The sequence below is a fragment of the Bos mutus genome, chromosome 1, assembly GCF_027580195.1.
Source record: "Bos mutus isolate GX-2022 chromosome 1, NWIPB_WYAK_1.1, whole genome shotgun sequence".
NCBI lineage: Eukaryota > Metazoa > Chordata > Mammalia > Artiodactyla > Bovidae > Bos > Bos mutus.
Window position 1 is genome coordinate 63,227,296 of NC_091617.1, and position 23,270 is coordinate 63,250,565.

A 23,270-nucleotide genomic window follows, 5' to 3' on the forward strand; every position below is an offset into this window, starting at 1 on the left:
TGGGAGGATTTGAATCCAGGCCTAAAACCTCCAGACACTGTGCTCTTAAGCAGGCATAGTACAGGAGGAGATTCATTTAGATGAACTGCCCTCCCCACTCCATAGACTCTAAGGGCTTCCCTGGTTAAGAATCCACCTGCAATGCAGGAGAACTAGGTTCCATCCCTGGGTTGGGAAGATCCCCTGGACGAGGGCATGGCAACCCACTCCAGTATTCTTGCCTGGAGAATCCCGTGAACAGAGGAGCCTGGCAGGCTACAGTCCACGGGGTCACACAGAGTCAGGTACAACTGAAGTGACTAAGCTGCAGCAGCATAGACTCTAAGCTCCCTGAAGAGGGGGCCTGTTGTTTCCATGGCATCCTTGGCAACTAGTGTGCAGCCCCCAAAGTGCGGAGTGGGTGCCAAAACATACCTGATGGACATCCAAACTTGATGGACAGACGAGTCTGCGAAGGGGATGGGACATGAGCACAGCTTGAACAATGTAGACAACTAAGGCAGGGACCTTTTTCTCTTCCCTGATGTGTCTCTTCCCAGATGCTTGAGAGAAGGTAAATGAGAGAGGACCACTGAGAGTGTGATAGTTGTCAGTCGGGTCCAACTCTTTGCGACCCCATGACTGTAGCCCGCCAGGCTCCTTTGTCCATGGGATTCTCCAGGCAAGAATACTGGCGCGGGTTGCCATTTCCTTCTCCAAAGCAGGGAGCTTCTTCTCTTCCCTGTTGTGCCTCTCTGCTCGGATGCTTGAGAGACGGTAAGCAAGAGAGGACCACTGGGTGAGCTAAGCAAGTGGCTCCAAACCAAGATAGCGGGACATAATGTCGTGAAGTCTGCACTCGAGACTGAGTCGTGAAGGGTCCATCAGCTCTCACCCACCTCCTTTGTGTGGACACCCAGGCACCTGCTTCCTGCCTGCTCCTTCAATCCCTCTCAGATCCCCTGGATGGAGAGTCAGTCACATGGCCTGCGTCTGGGCAGTCAGCTACCCTCCGCTGGGTCCTGGGGCACCAGAACTGCTCCATCCTCCGTACAGAGCTGATCGTCCTGGCAGGTCCCCCATCTCTACCGGCTCAGGCCTGCTTTCCTTTGTGTCCCCTGGCCTCTCCTGCCACTCTGCTCTGAGAGCACCTTCAAAGGCTGCTTGCTATTCTGTCTCTCTGTCTTCAGGGGATTTAAGCCATTGCAAGTCCACACCCTCTTTAAACAGGAATTGTGGAGTCTTTAAAACAATAAGCAAACCCCTCCTCCTTGCTCAGGATTAGCTAGTCACTTTTTAAGCAGAGAAAGCAAATTTATAGAAGGAAGAGTCAGCCTCTGGCAGCTGACTCCCTTTCCTCTCTCTGCAGAAAGATATTAAACCCAGCTGACTCCTGCCTGACAGCTGTAGTATGAACAAGAAAGGGCTCTTCCTGACTTTTTGTTCTACCCACAATTTAACCACATGTAATTGGACTAACTAGACTGTAAGCTGAGGTCAGGGACAGGATCTTATAAGTACAGGATACTTCTTTGAATCCACAGAATCTGGCACAGGGTTTTACACGTGAAGATCTGATAAACATACTTAATTTGATTTGACTGCTAAGGGTGTGCCTCAACTTAAATATCCTAAATTACTTCTGACACCAAAATGTTAGTCAGTCTGGGCCAGAGAGAGGCCTACCAGGCATTTAAACGCTAATCTACCAAATCGGAAAGAAAGGAAGTCCTAATCACTTTTCAACACTCCGATACCCTTTTCTCAGTCTCCCTCTAATGCTAGGGTTTTACCGCTGTCCAGCTGTGACCTTGGGTAAGTCTCCAAATACCTGGAGCCTCAGTTTCCTGACACTGAATCAAGCAGGTGATCTTAAGGTCCCTTCCAATTCTGACATTCCAAAATTCTAAAGATTCTGGTTGACCAAGCATGGAAAACAGGAATGAGGTATGGAGCAGATGCTTGCACATAAGGATGGGGCAGTTGGGAAGGAGAAAATAAATATGGAGTTGGGAAGGAAGAGAGCCCTGAAGACAAATCTGTACTCTGCATCTAATCTGGTCCTTGCTCAGACAGTGCCATCTCATCATGTCCTACGTAAGGTCCACATGACGTTCATGTACCTGGCCAAGCCTTTCTTTTCATCATCCATCCATGTGTGAGCTTTGCCTTGTTCCACGTGCTGCTTGAGGACTAGACTGTGTGCCAAGATCATGGGCATTACAAGTTGAGCAAAATAGGCATAGCTTCTTATAGAGTTTATGGAATAGAAAAAAGATGTTTAAAAAACACCAAAACAAAACCCACTCAGTCAAGTATGAATTTTGCACAGGTTGCTCTAAGACCACTCACTCCTTTTGGAGATCAGGGATGGCTTACCACAGGTGATCTGGAGTTGAGTTACCCTGTGCCTGGACTCTCTCCCAGAAGATTTCTCTGCTTCTAGGTTCTCCTCATTATGATTGATACTGACAGATCTTTTTTTTTTTTTTTTTTTAGTATTGGAGCATAGTTGATTAACAGATCTTTCACAAAACCAGTTTCTTGTCATTCTTCTTTTTGTGGAAGCTTTACAGTGGCCTCCTTGTGTGCAAGCTTGGGCAGAGACTCAGTCTCCATTTGGAGCCTCTTTAGGCTGTTACTTCCAGCACAAGCTGTTGCCCTCTGCCAGAGAACCCCCGGGGCTTCCCTGAGCCCTTCTGTGCACCCAGGGAAATGGACCAGAATCTGAGCCTTACCATTTAAAAGCTGTCATCCTTGGGCTACCCTTGGATCAGATCTGACTGCTGACATTTTCTATAGCAAAAAGAAAGCAGCATAAAATTCCTTTTTTTTTTTTTTTTTGGCCTTGCCATGAGGCATGCAGGATCATATTTCCTTAACCAGGGATCAGATCGAACCCGTGCTTCCTGCAGTACAAGCACTGAGTCTTAATCACTGGATTGTCGGAGAAATCCCAGAAAATTCCAGTTTGGGAGCTGCTAAGGAAAAAGTGAAGAGAACAAAAGTTAGAAATTTAAAGCATAGAGAAGTATTTGATTTCCAGCTTCTCTAACTCTAGAAATAGGTCTGCATGGTAAATTAGTATTTTCTTTACTAATTGCCTACGTTCTTTAAGTATTATTTCTGACTGCCTCCTCCTCTAAGAAGGTGCCCAGAACTTTGACAATAATCTTTTATGCCATCTTTATCATTGAGCCTTAGCCTTAAACATATCTGGTGAGGATCACTTCTAAAGACAGAGCCGAGAGAGAGGGTCTACGAGTGGTGAGTAAGGAAAGGAGTGATCAGGTTCGGAGAATTATAGTGTCTGGCCTCTGCATGAAGCTGGTTCTGTGTAGGAGGCACTCAGAGAATACTAAGTAATTCATGAGCTGCAAAACCAGGATAAAACCTTGGATATCATCTTCCCTTGACCTTTTAACAAACTGCAGATTGCTGTTAATTTTGCCTGATTTTGTGTAAAGAATAATGCTCTCCCTGCAAAGATAAAGGTGCAGTCTCTGGAGAGCATATCTTTTTGTTGTGATATGTCAGAGATTCAGAGAGAAAAGTGGGGAAGGGAGGGATGCTAGTCTCCAAAATGCTCTACATCATATCCCTCAACTACGCTTCCCAAGGCCAAAACACAGAAGCTCAAAGAAATTAGACGATCTTCATTTGCCTCATAAAATGGTGCCTAGAGTTCTAGACAATACAGCAGAGCGTTGTGTCCTGCTTTTGGTGATTTATTCTCTGAGGTTACGGGAAAGGCTCTAGAGAAGTAATCTGAAGAACCATGAAGCATCTGGCTGAGGGGTGTATCTCAGTCAGAAGAAGGAGAGGGCACATGAGGGATGGACTTCAGGACCGACCGGGAGTGTGCTGTGACTAGAGAGGTTAGCGCGGAGGAAAAGATCACAAAGAACCGAGCATGTCCCCACTGTGGTTCTTGGTCTTCCCTAGGGACAAGCACAATCAGATCTGTGTCTTTGAAAGTTCATCGTGGCAGCCTACAGGGTGATGGATTGGGGAGTCTCCTAGCCCTTAAGGGCTTCCCTGGTGGCTTAGATGGTAAAGAATCTGCCTGCAATCTGGGAGACCCAGGTTCGACCCCCAGGTGGGGAGGATCCCTTGGAGAAGGGAATAGCAACCCACTCCAGTATTCTTGCCTACAGAATTCCATGGACAGAGGAACTGAAGGGCTACAAGTCCATGGGGTTGAAAAGATTCAGACGCAACTGAACAACCTTCATTTTCTTTCTTTCACTTCTAGCCCTTAAAGTCCCAACAATGTCACTGCTCTGACACCTCCCCAACCTTTATGTTCAGTTGCTGCATGAGCTCCTGCCATATTTTTAAAATTTTATTTATTTATTTGGCTGCACTGGATCTTAGTAGCAGCATGTGGCATCTAGTTCCCTGAACAAGGATCAAACCTGGGCCCCCAGTACTGGGGAGTGCAGAGTCTTAGCCACTGGATCACCAGGGAAGCCTTCCTGCCATATTTTTTAGTGGAGTTTTTAAAAGGATCTCTTTCAGAGTTTCTCCAGGAATAGTGCTGAGATTTTGCAGGGGCATCTCTGGGAATCTGCACTTTCCTTAAGCTCCTTAGAGCGTCTTTTGCAAACAAATGTATGAGAACCTCTGAGAGGCTGGTTTCTAGGCAGACCTCCCTGCCTCTGTTTCAGCCTTTGGGAATGGGTGACCCTGGGTCCAGGGTAAACTCTGTGTATGTAGATGCATAGTCTTAAACCATGAAGTGCCAATAGCAAAGCATGAGATTTAGTGACTTTTCTTTTGCTCATCTGTATTTAATTTCTTTTCTGCTTGTAGCCCTTGTATAATAAGGGCGGGATGGGGGAAGCTAAATAAGTTTAATGAGCACCCAGTATTTGCAAGCACAAAACAAACCTACCACAGCCTTCTTCTCGTGGTAGAAATGAGTTGCCCCAGAAGGGTTACATAGGCAGGCAAATGCTGTTGTTTTCAGCAGGAAGGAGAGGCCTTGTAACAACAGGAAGCTCTGGGAGGCCGGGGTACCAGGGCTTCCAAGCAGAGCAGTTCTGGAAACAATGGCTGCCTGTGGCTCGGGAATACTGGACAGGAAATGAAAGGATGCTAGGAGAGGGTGTGCCTGGAGAAGCTGATAAGGGCTACCTGGCTGTTCTTCCCTTAGACACAGCGGGCCAGCGATGAAGTTGTTTTTTCTAAATGCTCCCCATTTTTCATTAGCAAAGATGATTTTAGGAAAACCTAGAAATGAAAAGAACCCATGGTGCCAGAGACCTGGAAGCCATCAGGAAGCTGAGGCTCCCAGGAGACCCAGAAGGTACAACAAGCAGGAGAAGATATTTCTTGCTTTCAGGCCATGGTCCCGTCAGCCGAGGGGGACCTTCAAATGAACTCAGCACCATTTAAAACCAAGTCCCTGGACCATTCCAGGCTCCATAGTAATCAAAATAGCACTGGGGTTAATAGGAATCCAGCCAAAGCAAAGAGATACATGTAAACCTGCTGAGATTGAAGTTTAGTTAATACAATTTTCTATTCTTATGGATGGGGCAAGTTGGGGAGTCAATGAACAATACAAATAAGAAACAAAAACAAAACTAACAAGAACTCGCGTGTTTTACTCTAGCAGTCCTAGACATAAACCAGAACCAGTAGGGTGAGGACCTGAATATCGAAGGTAGAGGTCAAATCTAGCTTCTTAATTTCCAGTCCAGCTTGTCCCCAGCTTCATCCAGGAAGTTCACAGGTCACGGGATGTTAGACCTGGAAGGACCATTAGCAATCTAGATCCAGAACTTGAGCCTGTACAGATGAAAGCCCGAGGCTGGGAGTAGCTATATTTTTGCTCGAGTATGTACAACTGGTCATGTTGTTTTAACTGATATGTACTTAGCACCTAGTACCTGTGAGTCACCTGGGGGTAGCTCAAAGGGGACATAGTGGATACTCTCCTCAAAGGTCTGAAATCTAGTACCTGGAGGTCAGGACTAGAACCCAGGTTTCTTAATTCCTTGTCATAAGTCCTTCTTTCTCATCAAGTTGCTTTCGGACATGAAAGCGAAAATGTTCGTCGCTCAGTCGTGTCTGACTCTGCGACTCCATGGACTTTATGCCAGACTCCTCTGTCTGTGGAATTCTCCAGGCAAGAATACTGGAGTGGGTAGCCTCTTCCTTCACCAGGGGATCTTTTCAACCCCGGGATCGAACCCGGGTCTCCGGCATTGCAGGGTGATTCTTTACTGTCTGAGCCACCAGGGAAAACCCAATCACCTCAATTTTCTGCAGCTTTCTGTTCTTCCTCATGCCTGGTCTGTGCCTGGGTTTCCCTGGTGTAGAGGTTAGGCTTATGCAACGTACTGGAAAGTACATGAACTTGGAATCCAGACAGACTCATAATTGCACCCCAGCTTTGCCACTAACAGTTTGACCTTGGGCAAGCCATCCAACCACAACAAACCTTAGTTTTCTATCTGTATGAAAGGAATAGCAATGCCTACACCTCAGAGTTGTGAGAATTAAATGAACTGACTGTTAAGCATGAGTCCCCACAGAGCATTTGGTTAGTGCATCCCGTGATCACCTACTAAGGCATGCAGAAAAAAAAAAATAAGATGGCCTAGAGAAACTCAGATGAGAAAGAAAGCTTACATTGTCCTCATTCTTAAGATGACTGGTATAAGTGAGCACGCAGTTCAAGAAGCTGGTTTGTTTTCCCTATTTCTGTCTCATTAACCGTCTCAGCTCCATCCTTCCCCCTTCTGGGACTCTCTCTGTAGGCAGACATGGCCATCCTCTTTATCCATCACTGTGAAAGAGCCTCCATCTGTGGCATCTCAAGGAGCAGGTGGGAAGAAAGAGAGGGTCTGCTTTAGTCCAGGAAATAAAATCTTGATTGGGTGAGCCAAGCTGACTGTGGTCTGGATGCAGTTAAACTGGTGAGTTCAGTGATTCATTGGCAATAATAGGGAATTGATGCTCCCAGCTGGGCCTTGGAGTGTGCTGGGGCATGCCCAGAAGAACTTTCTGGCATCCGTGAGCAGCCTTATGGAGTGAGTGATGTCTGCTCCACACTCCCCTGAGAGCAAAGTCAGACAGTAGGAAAGATGAGCCAAAAAAAAGTCTTCATAAATTATGCAAAGCCTAGCAACCCCCATGTTCAGCAAGGGACAAGAGGGACATTCCCAGCAAAGGGACATTCCTTGCACTGTTCCTATGTACAAGGCAGGCAGGGCCTGCTCCGAGCCCGAGACCGTGTGGGGCTCCTCCAGGTTTGTTCTCCATGTGGTCTCATCACACCTCACCCAGGTTCTCTAGTCAGCTCCACCCTTCCTCATGGTCACAACCCTCCCCTCGCCGAAACCAAAACACACCCCAGAGGCCACTGTGACAGGCCCTGGTAGGCTGTTTCCAGTTGCTCATTAACTGATGGTGTGTTGCCCCAGGTGCTTGGCTGCCCTCAACCAGCCTTTTATCTTTGAGTCACAAAAGCACTGACCTTTCTTAAAGGAATTTTCAGAAGCAACCAGAAAAGAGTAGGCCGTCTCACCTCCCCTTTCATCTTATGCAAAGTGTAAGAGGTCCTCCACACTGACCCACAAGGGACACCTTATTTTCTCTTGTTGGAGTGATATGTTTTTGGCAAGTCCTTCCCTTCATAGGACTTTCCTGGTAGTTCAGCTGGTAAAGAATCCACCTCCAATGCGGGAGACCCCAGTGGTTCAATACCTGGGTTGGGAAGATCCCCCGGAGAAGGGAAAGGCTACCATTCCAGTATTCTGGCCTGGAGAATTCCATGGACTGTATAGTCCATGGGGTTGTGAAGAGTCAGACACGACTGAGCGACTTTCACTCTCCCTTCATATTACCTGCTCCCTGACCCAACTTTCTCAACAGTCTGTTCCCTTGAAGGGAAGAATTCCAGGGTTACCTCTGAGTAGGCAACTGTCTAGATTGGACATTATTCTATAGGTAGTGGGGAGCCAGTGATGGTTTCAGAGTAGGGAGGCTTTATCATAGTGTTTTAGAAAGGTGTGTCTGGCAGTGGAGCTCAAGACAGAACATAGTCTTTCTTAGCTGTCAAAACTTCCCCAATTTACCTGAATTTACCTTCCCCTCCACTGGACAGGTCTAGTCAGCATTCCTGGAATTCACCACATTATTTCTTATTTTCCTACCGTGTTTATACCATTCTCTGCCCTAGCTCCCATCAGAAAGTGGGTAATGTTTACAAAGTGCTTATTTTATGCTGGCAGCTTACCTAAGTTTTCTGCGTATATCGCAGTATATATTGCATCACATTGTATCTAATCACATCACAGCATCTCAAATCACCCTCTGGGAACCAATGTCAGAGTTCTTATTGCATAGCCTTGTAGGTCCTTCTTTATCCAGTGATCTCACAGCATCATGAGGTGCCGGGGTGAGATCCTGCCTCAGTCCTCTCTAACGAAGTTCCTCTGCTACTGTCAGCTCTCTGTAATGCACACAATTTCCTGTTCTTGATCAAAACCTAGAAACCCTGCCTGACTTCCCCCATCTTTGTGTAACCTTTTAGAAGAAATGCTGTCACATTTTTGTGCCTCTCAAGGGCACTTAAGATATTTTGCTTGGTCTTTTCCTACTGGCTGAGTTGCTTAACGCCTCTGAACTTCAGTTTCCTTGTTTATTAATATAAAACAAGGACATACCTTCCTCAGAAAGTGGTTGGGAGGATTGCACTGAGTGTAAATAATGCATCAAAGTGGTGAGCCCAGGGGTCCGCACATAGTAGGTGCACAGGAATTGTCTCTTCACTTCTTGCTTTCTCGTGAGCAAAGATCTTATCGCCTTTTTGTCCCTTAGGCAGGATAGACTCTCAGTACATGTGCTTTTGATGGAAGGTATAGATATAAAGAGAAAGAAAAGAAAAAAATTTTTCCTTATGATGAGAACACTTAGGATTTACTCTCTTAATTTTCATATATGCTGTATAGCAATGTTAACTATAATCTTCATACTGTCCATTATAACTCTAGTACTTATGTATCTTGTGATTGGAAATTTGTACCTTTTGACCACCTTTCTCCAGTTCCTTCCCTCCACCTCCCCCATCCCTGCCTCTGATAGGCACAAATCTGATCTCTTTTTCTATGAGTTTCTTTTTTTTTCTTAGAATCCACATATAAGTGAGATCATACAGTATTGGTCTTTCTCTGTCTGACTTATTTCACTTAGCATCATGCCCTCAAGGTCCATCCATGTTGTCACAAATGGCATAATTTCCTTGTTTTTATGGCTGAATATTACTCTGTCATATATGTGTGCCACAGCTTATTTATCGGATCATCTTGAGAGATGCATATTGTTTCTGTGTCTTGACTATTGTTAATAATGCTTCCGTGAACTGAGTGGTGCAGGTATCTTTTCAAGTTAGTGGTTTTGTTTCCTTTGGATATATTTCCATTAGTGTAATTACTAGATCACATGGCAATTTTGTTAATATTTTTAATTTTCAGAAGATCCATACTGTTTTTCATAGTGGCTATAGCAGGTTATAATCCCAGTAACAGTGCACAAGCATTCCCTTTTCTCCACATCCTTGTCAGCATCTATCTCTTATCTTTTTGATTATGGTCGTTCTAACATGAGGTGATATCTCATTATGGTTTTAATTAGCATTTTTCTAATGGCTAGTGATGTTGAGCATTTTTCATGTATCTGTTGGCCTTTTGTATATTTTCTTTGGAAAAGTGTCCATCCAGATCTTTCTCCCGTTTTTTGACTGTATTATTTAGTTTTTTACTATTGAGTTGTTTGAGTTCTTTTTATTTTTTGGATATTAACCTCTTACCAGATACATGGTTTACAAATATTTTTTCCCATTCCATAGGTTGTCTTTTCACTCTGTTGGTTGTTTCCTTTGTCGTGCAGAGCCTTTTTAGTTTGATGTAGTCCTGCCCGTTTATCTTTTATTTTGTTGCTTGTGCTTTAGATGTTATAGCCAAAAATGTCATTGCCAAGACCCATGTCAAGGAGCTTTTTTCCAATGTCTTCTTCTAGGAGTTCCATGGTTTCGTGTCTTTAGTCCATTTTAAGTTAATGTTTGTGAGGGGTATAAGATACAGGTCTAGTTTGATTTTCTACATGTGAGTATCCAATTTTCCCAGTGCCAATTTTCCCAGACTGTCTTTTCTCCATTGAGTCTTCTTGGCTTCCTTGTCAAATACAATTGACCTAAAAGCCATCACCACCATAAGGTAGGGACTGCAATGGTAGAATTTCAGACATTTTGGTAGTCAAGAGCAAGGAATCAAACAGCTCTCCTTAAATGGTTAAATGGTGCCTCTATACCTGGCCACTAACTCATGGAACCTGTCTTCCTGACAAGGAGGGTTTGAATCAGATAGGTGTACTTGGCATCTACTAGCTGTGTGATGCAGGGCAACTTACATAACCTCTCTGAGAATCATATTTCACATTTTCAAAATCAAGAATTTTACTTGTTTTGTGGATTGGCTATGATTATGGAGAAGGCTACTAAAAGAGAAAAACAGCACCTTATGCAGTACTATTATTTCATGATACATAAAAAGTGTTTTCTTGTTTGAAGGACCCAGATATCAATGGGGCACTGAAAACTTATCTGGAGAGTAATGACCAATCCCTTGTTTGGCAAAACATTTTAAGTGCTTGTGTTTTCAAGTCTATTTTAGGTGAATAAGACAATGCCATCTTCACTGTCCCTAGAGCTGGAGATGACATAGTTTCAGGCAACACCGAGCACCTGCTGGGTGAGAACAGATTTGCAGGAAGTATTTGTTGAATTGGGTTTTTATGAAAAAAATTGGGGAAAGGTAATATATTCTTATAGTTCAAAATTCAAAAGTATAAAAAGTATATAATGAAGAGTCTCCTTCTTACTCATAGCCCTGACTCCAGCTTCCCAGTTCATTTTCCTGCAGGCAGCTAAAGTTATCACTTTTTTATGTGTCCTTCCATAGATATTTAATGCATGTACAAAGGATTTTATAGCTATTCTTTTATTCTCTCTTTTTAAAAAACAAATGTTAGCATACTACTACACTGGTCTGTACCTCATTCTTTTTGCTTAACAATTTATCTTGGAGAATGCTTCATGTATATCAGTACATGAAGGTTTCTCATTCTTTTGATGACTGTATAGTATTCCATTATACGGCTATTCTATAATTTATATAAATAGCTTCCTATTGATGGAGTATCTCATGCTATTACAAATATCGCTGCAATGAATAACCTTGTATGTAGAGAAATGTTCTGGAATTGGAGTAATGAAAATGTTCTGAAATGTGATGGTTGCTTAACTCTGTCAATATACCGAAAACCACTTAATTGTGTGCTTGAAAAGGGTGAACTTTATGACATTTGATTTGTATCTCAATTTTAAGGTTAAAAGAACAAAAGAAGAAACTACTCCAAGGAAGACAGGGCATACTTAAACTTTTTTTCCCCTTGGAAAATTAGAAAGCAGTTAATTTGCTTTTGTAAAAAAACAGAAAACATTATACTTTAAAAAATAAACACCACAAACTCTGTAATTCTACATTAGGCCAGGAGGAAGGGAGTAGAAAGAAGTTAAAACAGAGAGAAGGAATAAGAACTAAAGGGCGGGGGGAGGCAATCAAAGAAGGAGAATTGTAGAAGGACAGAGACCTCTTAGCCAAGCCAAGACCCACAGAAGCTGAGGAAAGCACCGGAGTTGGAGTCCTGGGCCTGAGGAAGGAGGGAGCAGCAATACAGAGTGGGAGCTGGCAGCGGGAGAAGCACGGGAGCCGCTCTGACAGCTCTTGGATTCCTGGGGGATGGAAAGCTAGGAAGTTCTCTGCTAACTCCCAAGAATAACAGAAAGTGAAAGAAAGTGAAGCAGCTCAGTCGTGTCCGACTCTTTGCGACCCCATGGACTGTAGTCTACCAGGCTCCTCCGTCCATGGGATTTTCCAGGCAAGAGTACTGGAGTGGGTTGCCATTTCCTTCTCCAAGGGATTTAAATCTTTATTTCATCTCTTGAAAAACTGCCCTCGTAGAGCAGGCTCATTCACAGCACAGGAGAACTACTTGAAGCCCTCCCTCCCTTCCTCCCCTGTGCCCAGCAGAAGAGTCTCAGAGCTTTTTTCCCTGTTCAGCCACTTGTCTCTCTTTGCCTTTCCCTTTGCAAGTATCAGTTCTTTATCCACCAGTGATCCTTGGTCTTTTCTATTACTTCAATCAAGATGATGAATGTATCCATCATGCCCCAAGTGTTCTCAGCCCCTCTGCAGTCCTTCCTCTTCCTGCTTTCTCCCACTGTAAATTGGTTTGCATTTTCTCCGGTTCTGTGTGGATGGAATCATACGGCTTCTGTCACCCATATGCTATATCATTCTTAGTTATTGTTGAGTAGCAGTCCATTGTATGTTTGCACCACTAGACTTTACCTTGAAGATTAGGGATGCAGCACCCAGAGAGGAAATGAAATCTGAGCAGCCCAAGACCTTAACAAAAATCCAGAATGGGGAGTGGGGAATGCCATGTTTCTCTGAAACACAAATGAAGTTTGCACTGTAAAAGAATGTGGTTGCCAAGACCACATAACTGACCAAATAAAACTGTGCTTTTTCCACTGTCCATCGCCAGATCTGGTTAGATCCTGGCCATGCAGGGAGCTGGGGTAGCTTAGCAGACATTACCTCTAGCGGGGATTCAAAGAAATGATTTGACTGCTGGCCTTTTCTTCCCTAAACCCTTGAAGAGGTTCAGAATTGAGGAGACTACCCCCACATATATTTACAAGTATACAATGTCTTTTAGTTGTACCAAGTTGGATCGAATGAAACAAAGGACTTTCAAACATTTGTAAACTGTAAAGTGTAAATCAAAGTGCTCTTTTCCATCATAGAAAACCACCTCAAGATTTATTTTGCACTCAAATTAAAATTTAACGTTTAAGATCGCTGATCCAGAAAAAACAAAACAAGAAAAGGACTTAGAGAACCATCAGTGCAACAATTCGAAGAAGTTACAGCATTATATCATAATCAGCAACTGTGTGCCCCTCTGTAGGAGGAGACTTGAAGTTCTTTGGGTCCATGGTAAATCCCACAGAACTAGCTCTGTGACTGCAACCTCCAATGGCAACCTCAATAGACAATGGACACTTTCTTTCCATCTCTAACTACTCAGCTATTTTGTTTCAAGCTTTTATCCTATCCAGAATCCTAGGTTGTCCCCAATTTTATTGGACCCCAGGAACAATAGGCTAAAGAATTCTGAAACTTTGAGAATAAACTCTTAGTAAGCCTCTGAAATATCACCCGTCAGTTAGAACATTGCTTCCCTGAGCATGGGCTACAGATTGGCTGTATCTGAATCACCTGGGAATTTGTCAGAAACGCAGATTCTTGACTCCCACCCTCCTGTTGGAATCTGCATGTTCACAAGATCCCAGGGGGTTGTATCCATGTTAAAGTATGAGGATCACTGGTCTAGACAGTGAGTCTTCAGCTTCAGTGTTGAGGCACTTGTGAGGCAGCTACCGTTGCTGGCCCTCTTCGGGACCACAGTCTGAGAAGTGCTCTGCTCTGGCTCTAGAGCTGGATGGTCACAGAGATCAAGTGGCTCCTTTCCCATTCAGTGTGAGTGATGGAGAATTCCTGCGTCTTCCAACTTGACCCGAGACGAGAATCCAGGAAGGCCAGCACTCCTCAGGGACTGGGACCATGGCCTTTTCCCTTGGATTGTTTTAAAATTGCCTCCTGTTTAAACAGAGCTGTGGACGAGAGGTTCTAGGGCCTTTGTATTGAAGCCAGAGTAAATTTATGGCAGAGGCTCCATCCGGGAATGTGTTTTCCTCACCTTGAAAACAAACAGAGCCTGAGGGGCTGCGGCGGAGTGCCCTGGTGCTGGGAGGTGGCTCTTTGAGAAGGGGATAAGACAGACTTGTGACCCTGCACTGCCCTTCTGTGGAGTGTTCTTTGTAAAGGCCCTTCGAGGCTGAGGCTTTCGTCTTTGAGTCTTCCTTGGGATTGTCCCCAAGCGCTAAAGTCCACCTGTGACCTGCAACAGCCACATTCCTTGGTACCAACACACACTGAGAAACACATCAAGGGCATGCATAGTTCAGAAATCTAACAAAATCTGTACCCTGTTGGGATCCGCTGCCTTTGTTTTATGAAGATACACCTCAGTGCATAGAAAAGTGGCGTCAGGTGAGCAAAATCACTTCAAATAGAAACAGAACCATAGAGGGATGCAAAACCCATTCCGCATAGTGGAGGTGAATGTGAACTTGTAAGCAGCTGGTCAGCTCTGCCCCACTGCCTACCAGATGGGAGGTAGCACAGTTTTCACCAAGACTGCATCTCACAAATGATAAGCTTGCATCATACAGAAGCTTCACACAGAAACAACTGTCATTGTAGAATGCATACTATATTCCAGGGTCTGTGCTAAGTGTTAACAATTATTTCAGTCCTAGCTATGAGGTTAATATCACTGTTATCCTCATTTTACAGATGTGGAAATTAAGAAACAGAGTTACTGCATATTTTGCCCAAGGTTTCAAGAGGCACTTTGGAGTCCAAACGTGGACTCTCCATCATGACTACCCGTGGCAGGCTACAGAACAACAGCTTGGTGTGGTGGAGAAAGAGTCAACCTGTTGTGCACAATAAGGATCTGTTTTTAAACAAGACAAATTTTTTAAGCATTGGAACTGTTTGCCATTTACTTATTTATTTATAAAATATATTTCGAGGCACAAGGTTAGGAGACAAAAATTTCATCGAGAACCTTTTTCATAAGATATATGAAAGTAAAGCTCTTCTGCTTGAAGCCAGGCAGGGACTCTGGACCCCTGCGAACACTCACAGCCCCTCATGTACCACACCCCACTCCCACCCTGTATTCATTCATAGGGAGTAGTTCCACCTCTGTGGTCTCTGGCCGCAATAGTTCCAACCACAAGTTCACTCCCTGCCCTCTTTCTACCTGGGGTAAGTTGGTCATGAATGACAGGGACAAAACATGGGTGTGTCCTGGAGGGGAAAGGCTCTGGAGATACATGGTCTTTGAAAGGTGGGTGGGATATGGTAAGTACGATGAGTTTTACTTAGCACCTAAAATGATTAGTAGTTGAAATGGTGGGGGAGTTGTGTGGAAAGTATTGTACTAGAGAATCCAGGAAGAATGTTGAGTCTGAATGCCTAGTATCTACTCATGTAAAGGTCTAGTACAGCTTGGAATTGTGTGCAGGTGTGATCAAGTGCATTAAGCACTGATAGATTGGTATTAGTCTAATCTAAGATATTAACTGAACTGAACTGAAGATATTAATGGATTGTGTATGTTTTGGGGGAGTGAGCACAGTGCAGTCATGGAGTTTCCATCCTACCTCTATGCCGGAAGACTTCAGCACCTGAGGCTTTGGTAGTTCCATACCATCCACAGCACGCTCACAGAGGGATCTCAGGTGGATCTGCCTAAGGACAAAGTGGCAAGTGACTTGCCAGTCTCCCCATGCCATCCAGAGGGCCTGTGGCTTCCATTCTGGGTCACTGAGCTGGCCGGGCTGATCAGGTCCAGCCCTGAGGAGAGAAGAGCACAGCCAGACCCTTCTACCCAGACGCTGGACTTATGGAGTGGCAGCAATTCAAGAGGCCATGTCGGTCCCTTTTATGAGGTCCATTCAATCAATGACTCTTTGACCCATTTGGTGGTGGTGAAGTAGGGGGTGGTTCTCACCTTTAAAAAAAAAAAACACTTTAACTTTAAAATCACCTTCTTCCAGTCTTTTTTCCCTTTGCAGTTTTCTAAACCTAGCTGAATTCACAACATATATTTGATTTTGTGCCTTGTTTTTCTGTCACCTATCCACATCATAGGTAGACAGGTACATCATAAGCATTTTTCCATATGTTAATTACATTTTGCAAGCAACAAGTACTCTTAAGTGAGGTAAATAAATTTACCTGCCCCTTGGCTTCCTCATGTGTAGAATAGGCAAGAGTTCTCTAATTTTATCACAGGGGTCACCTGGAAGGCTTTTTAAAACACAGATTGCTGAGCACCACCTCCAGAATTTCCCGTTCAGTGGGTCTGGAGTGGGGCCTGGGAATCTGCACTCCCAACAAGTTCCGAGGAGAGCCTGGTGCTGTTGGTCAGGAGACCACACTGGGAGAATCAGTGAAATGAGGAGACTGAGTTGTGGGATTTCCAAGGTCACTGCTGGTTTCAAAAATCCAAGTGTTTGCATATTTTTCAAATTCTTTAAGACCTAACTCTTAAAACACACGCATTTTCCAACTTTAACAAAACCCTATGATTTTTTTTTTAAATACCAAAGAACATCATCTCCCATTTAAACGTAATTGTTTCCACTTGTAACTCATATGCGTTCCATACTTCTCTTTAAAGTTACCTGGATTTTTAAAAGCCTATCTCTCAAAGACAGTCAGACTTAAACCTAATGCTTTTTTCTTTTCCTTTGCATAGTTCCATATGTATTGAAGAGCTGTGCAGAATTTATAGAGACTCACGGAATTGTGGATGGAATTTATCGGCTTTCAGGAGTCACCTCAAACATACAACGGCTAAGGTAAGCCCAAGAATCGCCCCCAAAGAACTCTCCCATGATCCTTCCTCTGTCCATACGTCTATCTGCAGGCGTTGGGAGTACTAAAGACTGAAGGGATTGAGGGAAGGATGTCAGGGCACAAGATCAAGTGCTAATGTTTTCAGATGCCTAACTGTTCTTAATCTAATCAGGAAACTGCAATCTGATGTAATTCCTTCCAACAGAAACTCCTGAGGGCTTTTAATCTGTTCCTATTGCACCAGATTTATTCTTTTTAGGTGGATTCAGCTGAACTCAAATGATTTAAATTACAAGCTGGGAAAAAATGATTTATTATTACTCACTTGCCTATCCAAAGCTCAGATCCCCATTACATGATATTCAGAACTTAAAGGTCAATGTGAGTTTTTCTGTTGACACACACTCAACATTTGATAGTTTCATCTGGTCAAAAAATCAGATGTCTGCATGATTGTGCATTTCTGTAATTGATGCCTGTATTTCTGAAATTACTGATAGGGGAACAATTTCCAATTCTATGGATTTATCCTAAACAATTCTATAATGTATCCCAGAATTTTTTTAATTAAAAGGACTGTAATCTTCAAATATGTATTGATATTATAGCTGTAAAATAAAAGTAGTATATGTAATGTATATATAGAATATATACATTATATACAATATAGGCACTAATGGTAAAGAACTTGCCTGCCAGTGCAGGAGACATAAGAGATGTGGCTTGGATCCCTGAATCTGGAAGATCCCCTGGAGGAGGGCATGGCAACCCACTCCAGTATTCTTGCCTGGAGAAGCCTATGGACAGAGGAGCCTGGTGGCTACAGTCCAGCATCACAAAGAGCTGGACACGACTGAAGCAACTTAGCACACACACATAGGTATATATAGAGAGAATATGTACTTTATATATAATATATAGTGTACTAGGACTAAAATAATAGGTTTATGTATTTTAAATATTGTTCTTTAATACAAAAGAATACATTTTAACATATTTATTACATATTCTTTAGTTGCAAATGTAGACTTTTAAAATAAAACATTGTTACAAGATTAATATGTAAATTTTACATTGTGCAGGTAATTCATTTTTATCTTCCTCCTCCTATTCAGTTTTTTGCCCCTCCTCCTCAAATCTCAATTGTCATAAAACTATACCACAGGAATAAAACATCCTTTTTACTCCCGGAGAAGTGATAACTATTTTAAAAATAACTGGTTTTTTGCAGCCATAGATTTGAACAGATCTGTGTGCTTACATCAGTTCACTAGTTTACTCATGTGATATTTTTCAGAGTTTCAACAGCAAGCATTGGTCTACTCTCAGCTCTGAAACATACCGCACAGTAGGTGGTATTGTGGAAGGACACTTGGACAATGGCCAATTCTTTTTCACTTAAGGACTGACCTTAGCCTTGACAAGGGAAATTTTTGGCTAACTAGATGAATAAGCTCTAAGTTGTTTGTGTTCTGCCCTTGTAAAAAAAACACATGCCTGTGAATTTACGAGGCCACTGCATGGTTTTCTTTTCAAGGTCTCACTCAGTCCCTTTCAGGTTCTGACAGCATCAGGGATTTCCCTTCTCTTTGTTAAAGGGGCAGAACCACAGGAGAAGGGGCAGCAAGCTGTTTCCAGATGCTGGTTTTGAGAGTCCAGTTGCCGTTGTCACTTCTTGTCCGACTAAATGAATACTCTCAAAAACCTAACTTCTCTTCTGTATTAATGCTCAGATTTATCATCTTTTAAATAAATTTTAACTTGCAAATATATACCATTTGAGGCAGTATATTCATTAATCATGCTCAGAAATGTTTTTTCAGTTAGAAATGAGGCCTGGAATCTGATGATGTTCTCAAACACCCCACTATAGAGTGTTTAAGAAGATTATTTATAAGCTTATTTGCCCTGTGGGAGTCACTGTCAGGCAGCCTAGAAGTTTCCATTCAGTATCAAAGAGAGAGTTGATTGAAGTTCTCAGACCTTGAGTTTGAGTCTCCAGATAAAACAGTTGGCTGACATGAATATGTGGACATGAATGATAACAATCTGACTCACCCTGGGTTTGGTTTCTCCTCCAAGAGAGAGAAGTTCATTTAGAACAATATTTTGGAAAAACTTAAATCTCAACAGGGTTTTTGGAAAATTGTTTTCATATTTCTTCACTGTTCACGGTTGAAACTACAGACATAATGCCGTGAGAAATCCATTTGTAAATGGGATTATGTCTTTCTCATTACAGCAGCTTCTGCAGGGAAGACCCAGACCTGAAGTGGAAATGTTTTGTAGTTTTCTTGGGCCTGGAATAGAAGGTCTTTTTGATTCAAGGTCAAAAATATGGTCAGATCAGCAGTTTAGGGTCTTTTTACCCTCTAAGCAGCCCAAGTAGCTGCTGACATGGAACACATGTTCCTGGGATTGTTATGTCTCTGTCTGTGTTGTTTCAGGCAGGAGTTTGGCTCAGATCAATGTCCAGATCTGACAAGGGAAGTGTACCTCCAGGACATCCACTGTGTGGGCTCCCTCTGCAAGCTCTACTTTCGGGAGCTGCCCAACCCCCTCCTGACTTATGAGCTCTATGAGAAATTCACGGTAAGTGTTTGGATTTCCATTATGGTTACTGGGTGGGATGCATGGATGGGCCAAAGAAAGTTTCAGCACTAAAATTACAATAATAATACTTACCAGCTGGTTGCCATTATCTTGGTGATGGAATTAGGATGGTATTGTGAGGAAAGCAGGGTGGTGGGACTGTTTGCTATATCTTTCCTATCTTAAATTTTCAGAATGTTTGTTTGCTTGCATGAGCTAGCTTAAACCATCTCCATATTTATGTAACCAAATGTGTGTCCATAGATAGGAAGGAAACAAAGAAGCAGAGAATGAAGTGACTGACCCAAAGTCACACTCTATCCCCAAACAGAATAGGAACCTGAGACTTCAGATGCTACCTCCATGATTAATTCATTTCAGGCTGTTCCTTCTGTGTTTCTGTTGGGAGTTGTATAAAGAGGTGGGTGGGTAGAGAGGGGAGAGAGAATAAACAGAAATCAAGAGAGAAGTCGGAAAGCTGAGGAGAGAGAAGATTCTGGAAAAAGCAGCTAAGAGGGAGTGTAGATTGGGCTAGTGAGTTGGGTGGTGGAGGATGAATGGGCAAGAGCAGAACGCCTACCTAGCAGTTGCAGCATCACCAAATCCCACCCCCACAGGAAAAGGAGAATAAATGCTTAGAGCATGTCTGTAGTGTCAACCTTAAAAATAGGGCTTGAACATTTGGCTGTGATGGGGGTAGGAGAGGTGCTGAGTAGGTGAAGAGTTGGGTTTAACCAGGGTTGAGGCTCAGCTAGAAAAAGAAGGTGAGGGAGATCAGAGTGTGTGCAAGTGAGTGATTGAAATAATTGACCATAGAATTTTGTCTGGATAAGAAGAGAAAGGAGGGCCTAAGGTGGGCAACAATGAAAAAATAATGGATCATTCATCCCAGTGAAATCAGTAAACTGTTGAAGTAGGGTGGTCAGAGGGGATGTTTGAAATTAAGTTTATGGAAGACTTGTAATTATCGGTAAGGACCAGACCAAGGCTCTAATGGGAAAGATTCTTTCTTATGTCTCTTGTAATAAACCTATTTTGGATATATAAATGTTCTTTAATTTGAAATTATATAGGAGTTAATGAGTGCTATTCACATTTCAGAAGATACCCTTACAGATCTGTCTGTCTGTCTGTCTGTCTGTCTCTCTCTGTATCTCCCTTTCTCTCTCCCTACTTTTGTTCCTCAGTACTATTCAATACATTCTGATGTTACGGAACAGTGCTAATTCAACAATTTAACCATCCTTTCATGGTAAAAAATAGAGAGAGACACTATTTTTACAGGGTATTCTCTCATATACACAGTGATTTCTTAAACCAGATTCCTACTGATGGATATTTAGACATTTTGTTTCTTAACACTTTACTTTTAAAAGCAACATTATAGTAAACATTTTTGTACATATATCCTTATACTTTTTTCTGTTTATATCCTTATGGAAAAAAAATCACAGGAGTGGATTTACTAAGTAAAAGGATCTTATTTAAAATTTTGTCACATATTGCCAAGTTCTGCAGAGACACAAGAATGTTCTTTTTCCTGCAGCCTTGCCAACACTGAGTATTTTTAATTTACTAAATTGTTTGCCAATCTCAATCAACCAAAAATGTATCTTATTGTTGTTTTAGTTTGTGCATAAGACTTTCGTGTTTTCTACATAGTTTTAATCTTAGTACAGTATACTAGTTTCATCCTTAAATAAGACATCGTCACATGTTAAATAGCTGAATGAGTCCAACTTATTTTAATTAAATTTAATTCTATGATAATTAGAGATAGATAGGAATTCTTGTCTAGAAATTTCAGAAATACAGCTTTCTTCTTAGATCTTGTTTATAGGGTCAAAATGAAATCCATGTTTATCTCTCCCTGCTTCTGTTCCCTGACACTGCTAATCATTCTGTCTTCCACGGCAACGGAAAATATCAAAGCAATGTTACTGTCCACTTGTCATCAAATCTCAAGAGAACTTAACATTGTATTTAAACATAGTTTAAGGACACTAAGAAATAAAAGATGTTTTGTTGTGACAGGTGAGCTGTACATAGGTAGGATCTCGTGACTATCATTGAATTTATAGTTGAGTGATTTCTCTAAATCACAGTGATGAATTATGAAAATATAAGCAAACCTTTTCTGGGGACATGGGAACAGCCCTATTACATTGTCATACATTCTTACAATGATTTATTTAAACTTACTTGCACAGATGAAGTGGAATAACATTTCAGTGGAATATAATAGAATTAGAAAAATATTAATGAATTAATGATGATGATTTCTGCTACTTAGTGCTTACTATGTGATAAGCTTATTACAAATATTATTTCGTTCAATCCTCAAAATAACTCTGTGAAATAGGTTTTACTATCTCTTACTTACTTTTGAACTGTGGTATTGGAGAAGACTCTTGAGAGTCCCTTGGACTGCAAGGAGATCCAACCAGTCCATTCTGAAGGAGATCAGCCCTGGGATTTCTTTGGAAGGAATGATGCTAAAGCTGAAACTCCAGTACTTTGGCCACCTGACGCGAAGAGTTGACTCATTGGAAAAGACCCTGATGCTGGGAGGGATTGGGGGCAGGAGGAGAAGGGGACGACAGAGGATGAGATGGCTGGATGGCATCACTGACTCAATGGACGTGAGTCTCAGTGAACTCTGGGAGTTGGTGATGGACAGGGAGGCCTGGCGTGCTGCGATTCATGGGGTCGCAAAGAGTTGGACACGACTGAGTGACTGAACTGAACTGAACTGAACAGATGAGTAAATTGAGGCTCAAGTGACTCTTGCCTGGGTTTGTACAGATAGTAAATGGAAGTAAAGATTTAACATTCTGTCTCAGACCAGCCACACTGTTTTTAAAATAGGTTTAACAGGTCTTCAATAGGCTCAGGTATTAAATAACTTAATATGAAATACAGAAAACATCCCAAACTAATGAAGGAATAATTCAATAAACAATGTTAGGAAAATTGGCTAAGTGATGGGAGAGGGGAGAAGTCAAGTTGTTACATTCTTACCATTTAACAGATTTCAGGTGAAGGATTTTCTAAGAACAAAAGCAAAGGAAAAAAGTCACCAAAGACAAATTTAACAAACTAAACTACATAAATATTAGATTTTTCTACATTAAAAGTACATTAACAAAATTAAAAGGTGAATGACCAACTATGGAAAATATTTATAATAAAGATGACAGGAGATGAATATTTTTTAATTATATAAAACTCCTGCTGCTGCTAAGTCGCTTCAGTCATGTCCGACTCTGTGCGACCCCATAGATAGCAGCCCACCAGGCTCCACCGTCCCTGGGATTCTCCAGGTAAGAACACTGGAGTGGGTTGCCATTTCCTTCTCCAATGCAGGAAAGTGAAAAGAGAAAGTGAAGTTGCTCAGTCGTGTCCGACTCTTAGCGACCCCATGGACTGCAGCCTACCAGGCTCCTCCATCCATGGGATTTTCCAGGCAAGAGTACTGGAGTGGGTGCCATTGCCTTCTCCAATAAAACTCCTACATATCAATAAAGAAGAAAAAACACACAACACCCTGCTAAACAAATGAGCAAAGAACTTCAACAGGCAATTTGTAAAGAAACATAGTTATTTTAAAAGTATAAATATATTAGAAAAAAATGTATTTTCATTTTAAAAAAATGTTTTTAATGTTAGTATTTCATGTTGCCAAGCCTGTGGTGACACTGGCTCTGTCATAGTTTCCTGTTGCAAGTGTAAATTGGCTAGACATCCAGCAAGTCATTTGAAATTACTATCAAGAGTCCTAAAATGCTCATATTTTTTTAATACAGTAATTCTATTCCCAGACTCCATTCTAAGATAATAATCAGATGTGCACATGAATAAATTGATTTACAAATATTTCACTGCCTTAGTAACAGTAACAAAATTAGGGAGTATCTACATGTCCAACAATAAGGGAAGGGTTAAATAAATGATAATAAATCTATTGTTTTAAATCCTGTGTAGCCATGAAAAGTCATATTTCTGAAGACTATTTGCTGACCACAATACAAAGTTAAATGGAAAAAAGCAGTATATACAATAAATAGGAGATGATGGCAGTGTTCATCTTTGGTGCTGGGAAGCCCCAGGCAGATTGCT

The 23,270-nt window shown here is 42.1% G+C and overlaps 1 protein-coding gene across 1 annotated transcript in view; it reads left to right on the forward strand.

Moving 5' to 3' along the window:
- Positions 1 to 23,270, forward strand: part of ARHGAP31 (Rho GTPase activating protein 31) — a 128,409-nt gene that overhangs the window by 58,901 nt on the left and 46,238 nt on the right. The window contains exons 2-3 of the mRNA XM_005905441.2: positions 16,459 to 16,561; positions 19,007 to 19,151. Coding sequence (XP_005905503.2) covers positions 16,459 to 16,561; positions 19,007 to 19,151 — 248 coding nt within the window. The remainder of the gene's footprint in view (positions 1 to 16,458; positions 16,562 to 19,006; positions 19,152 to 23,270) is intronic.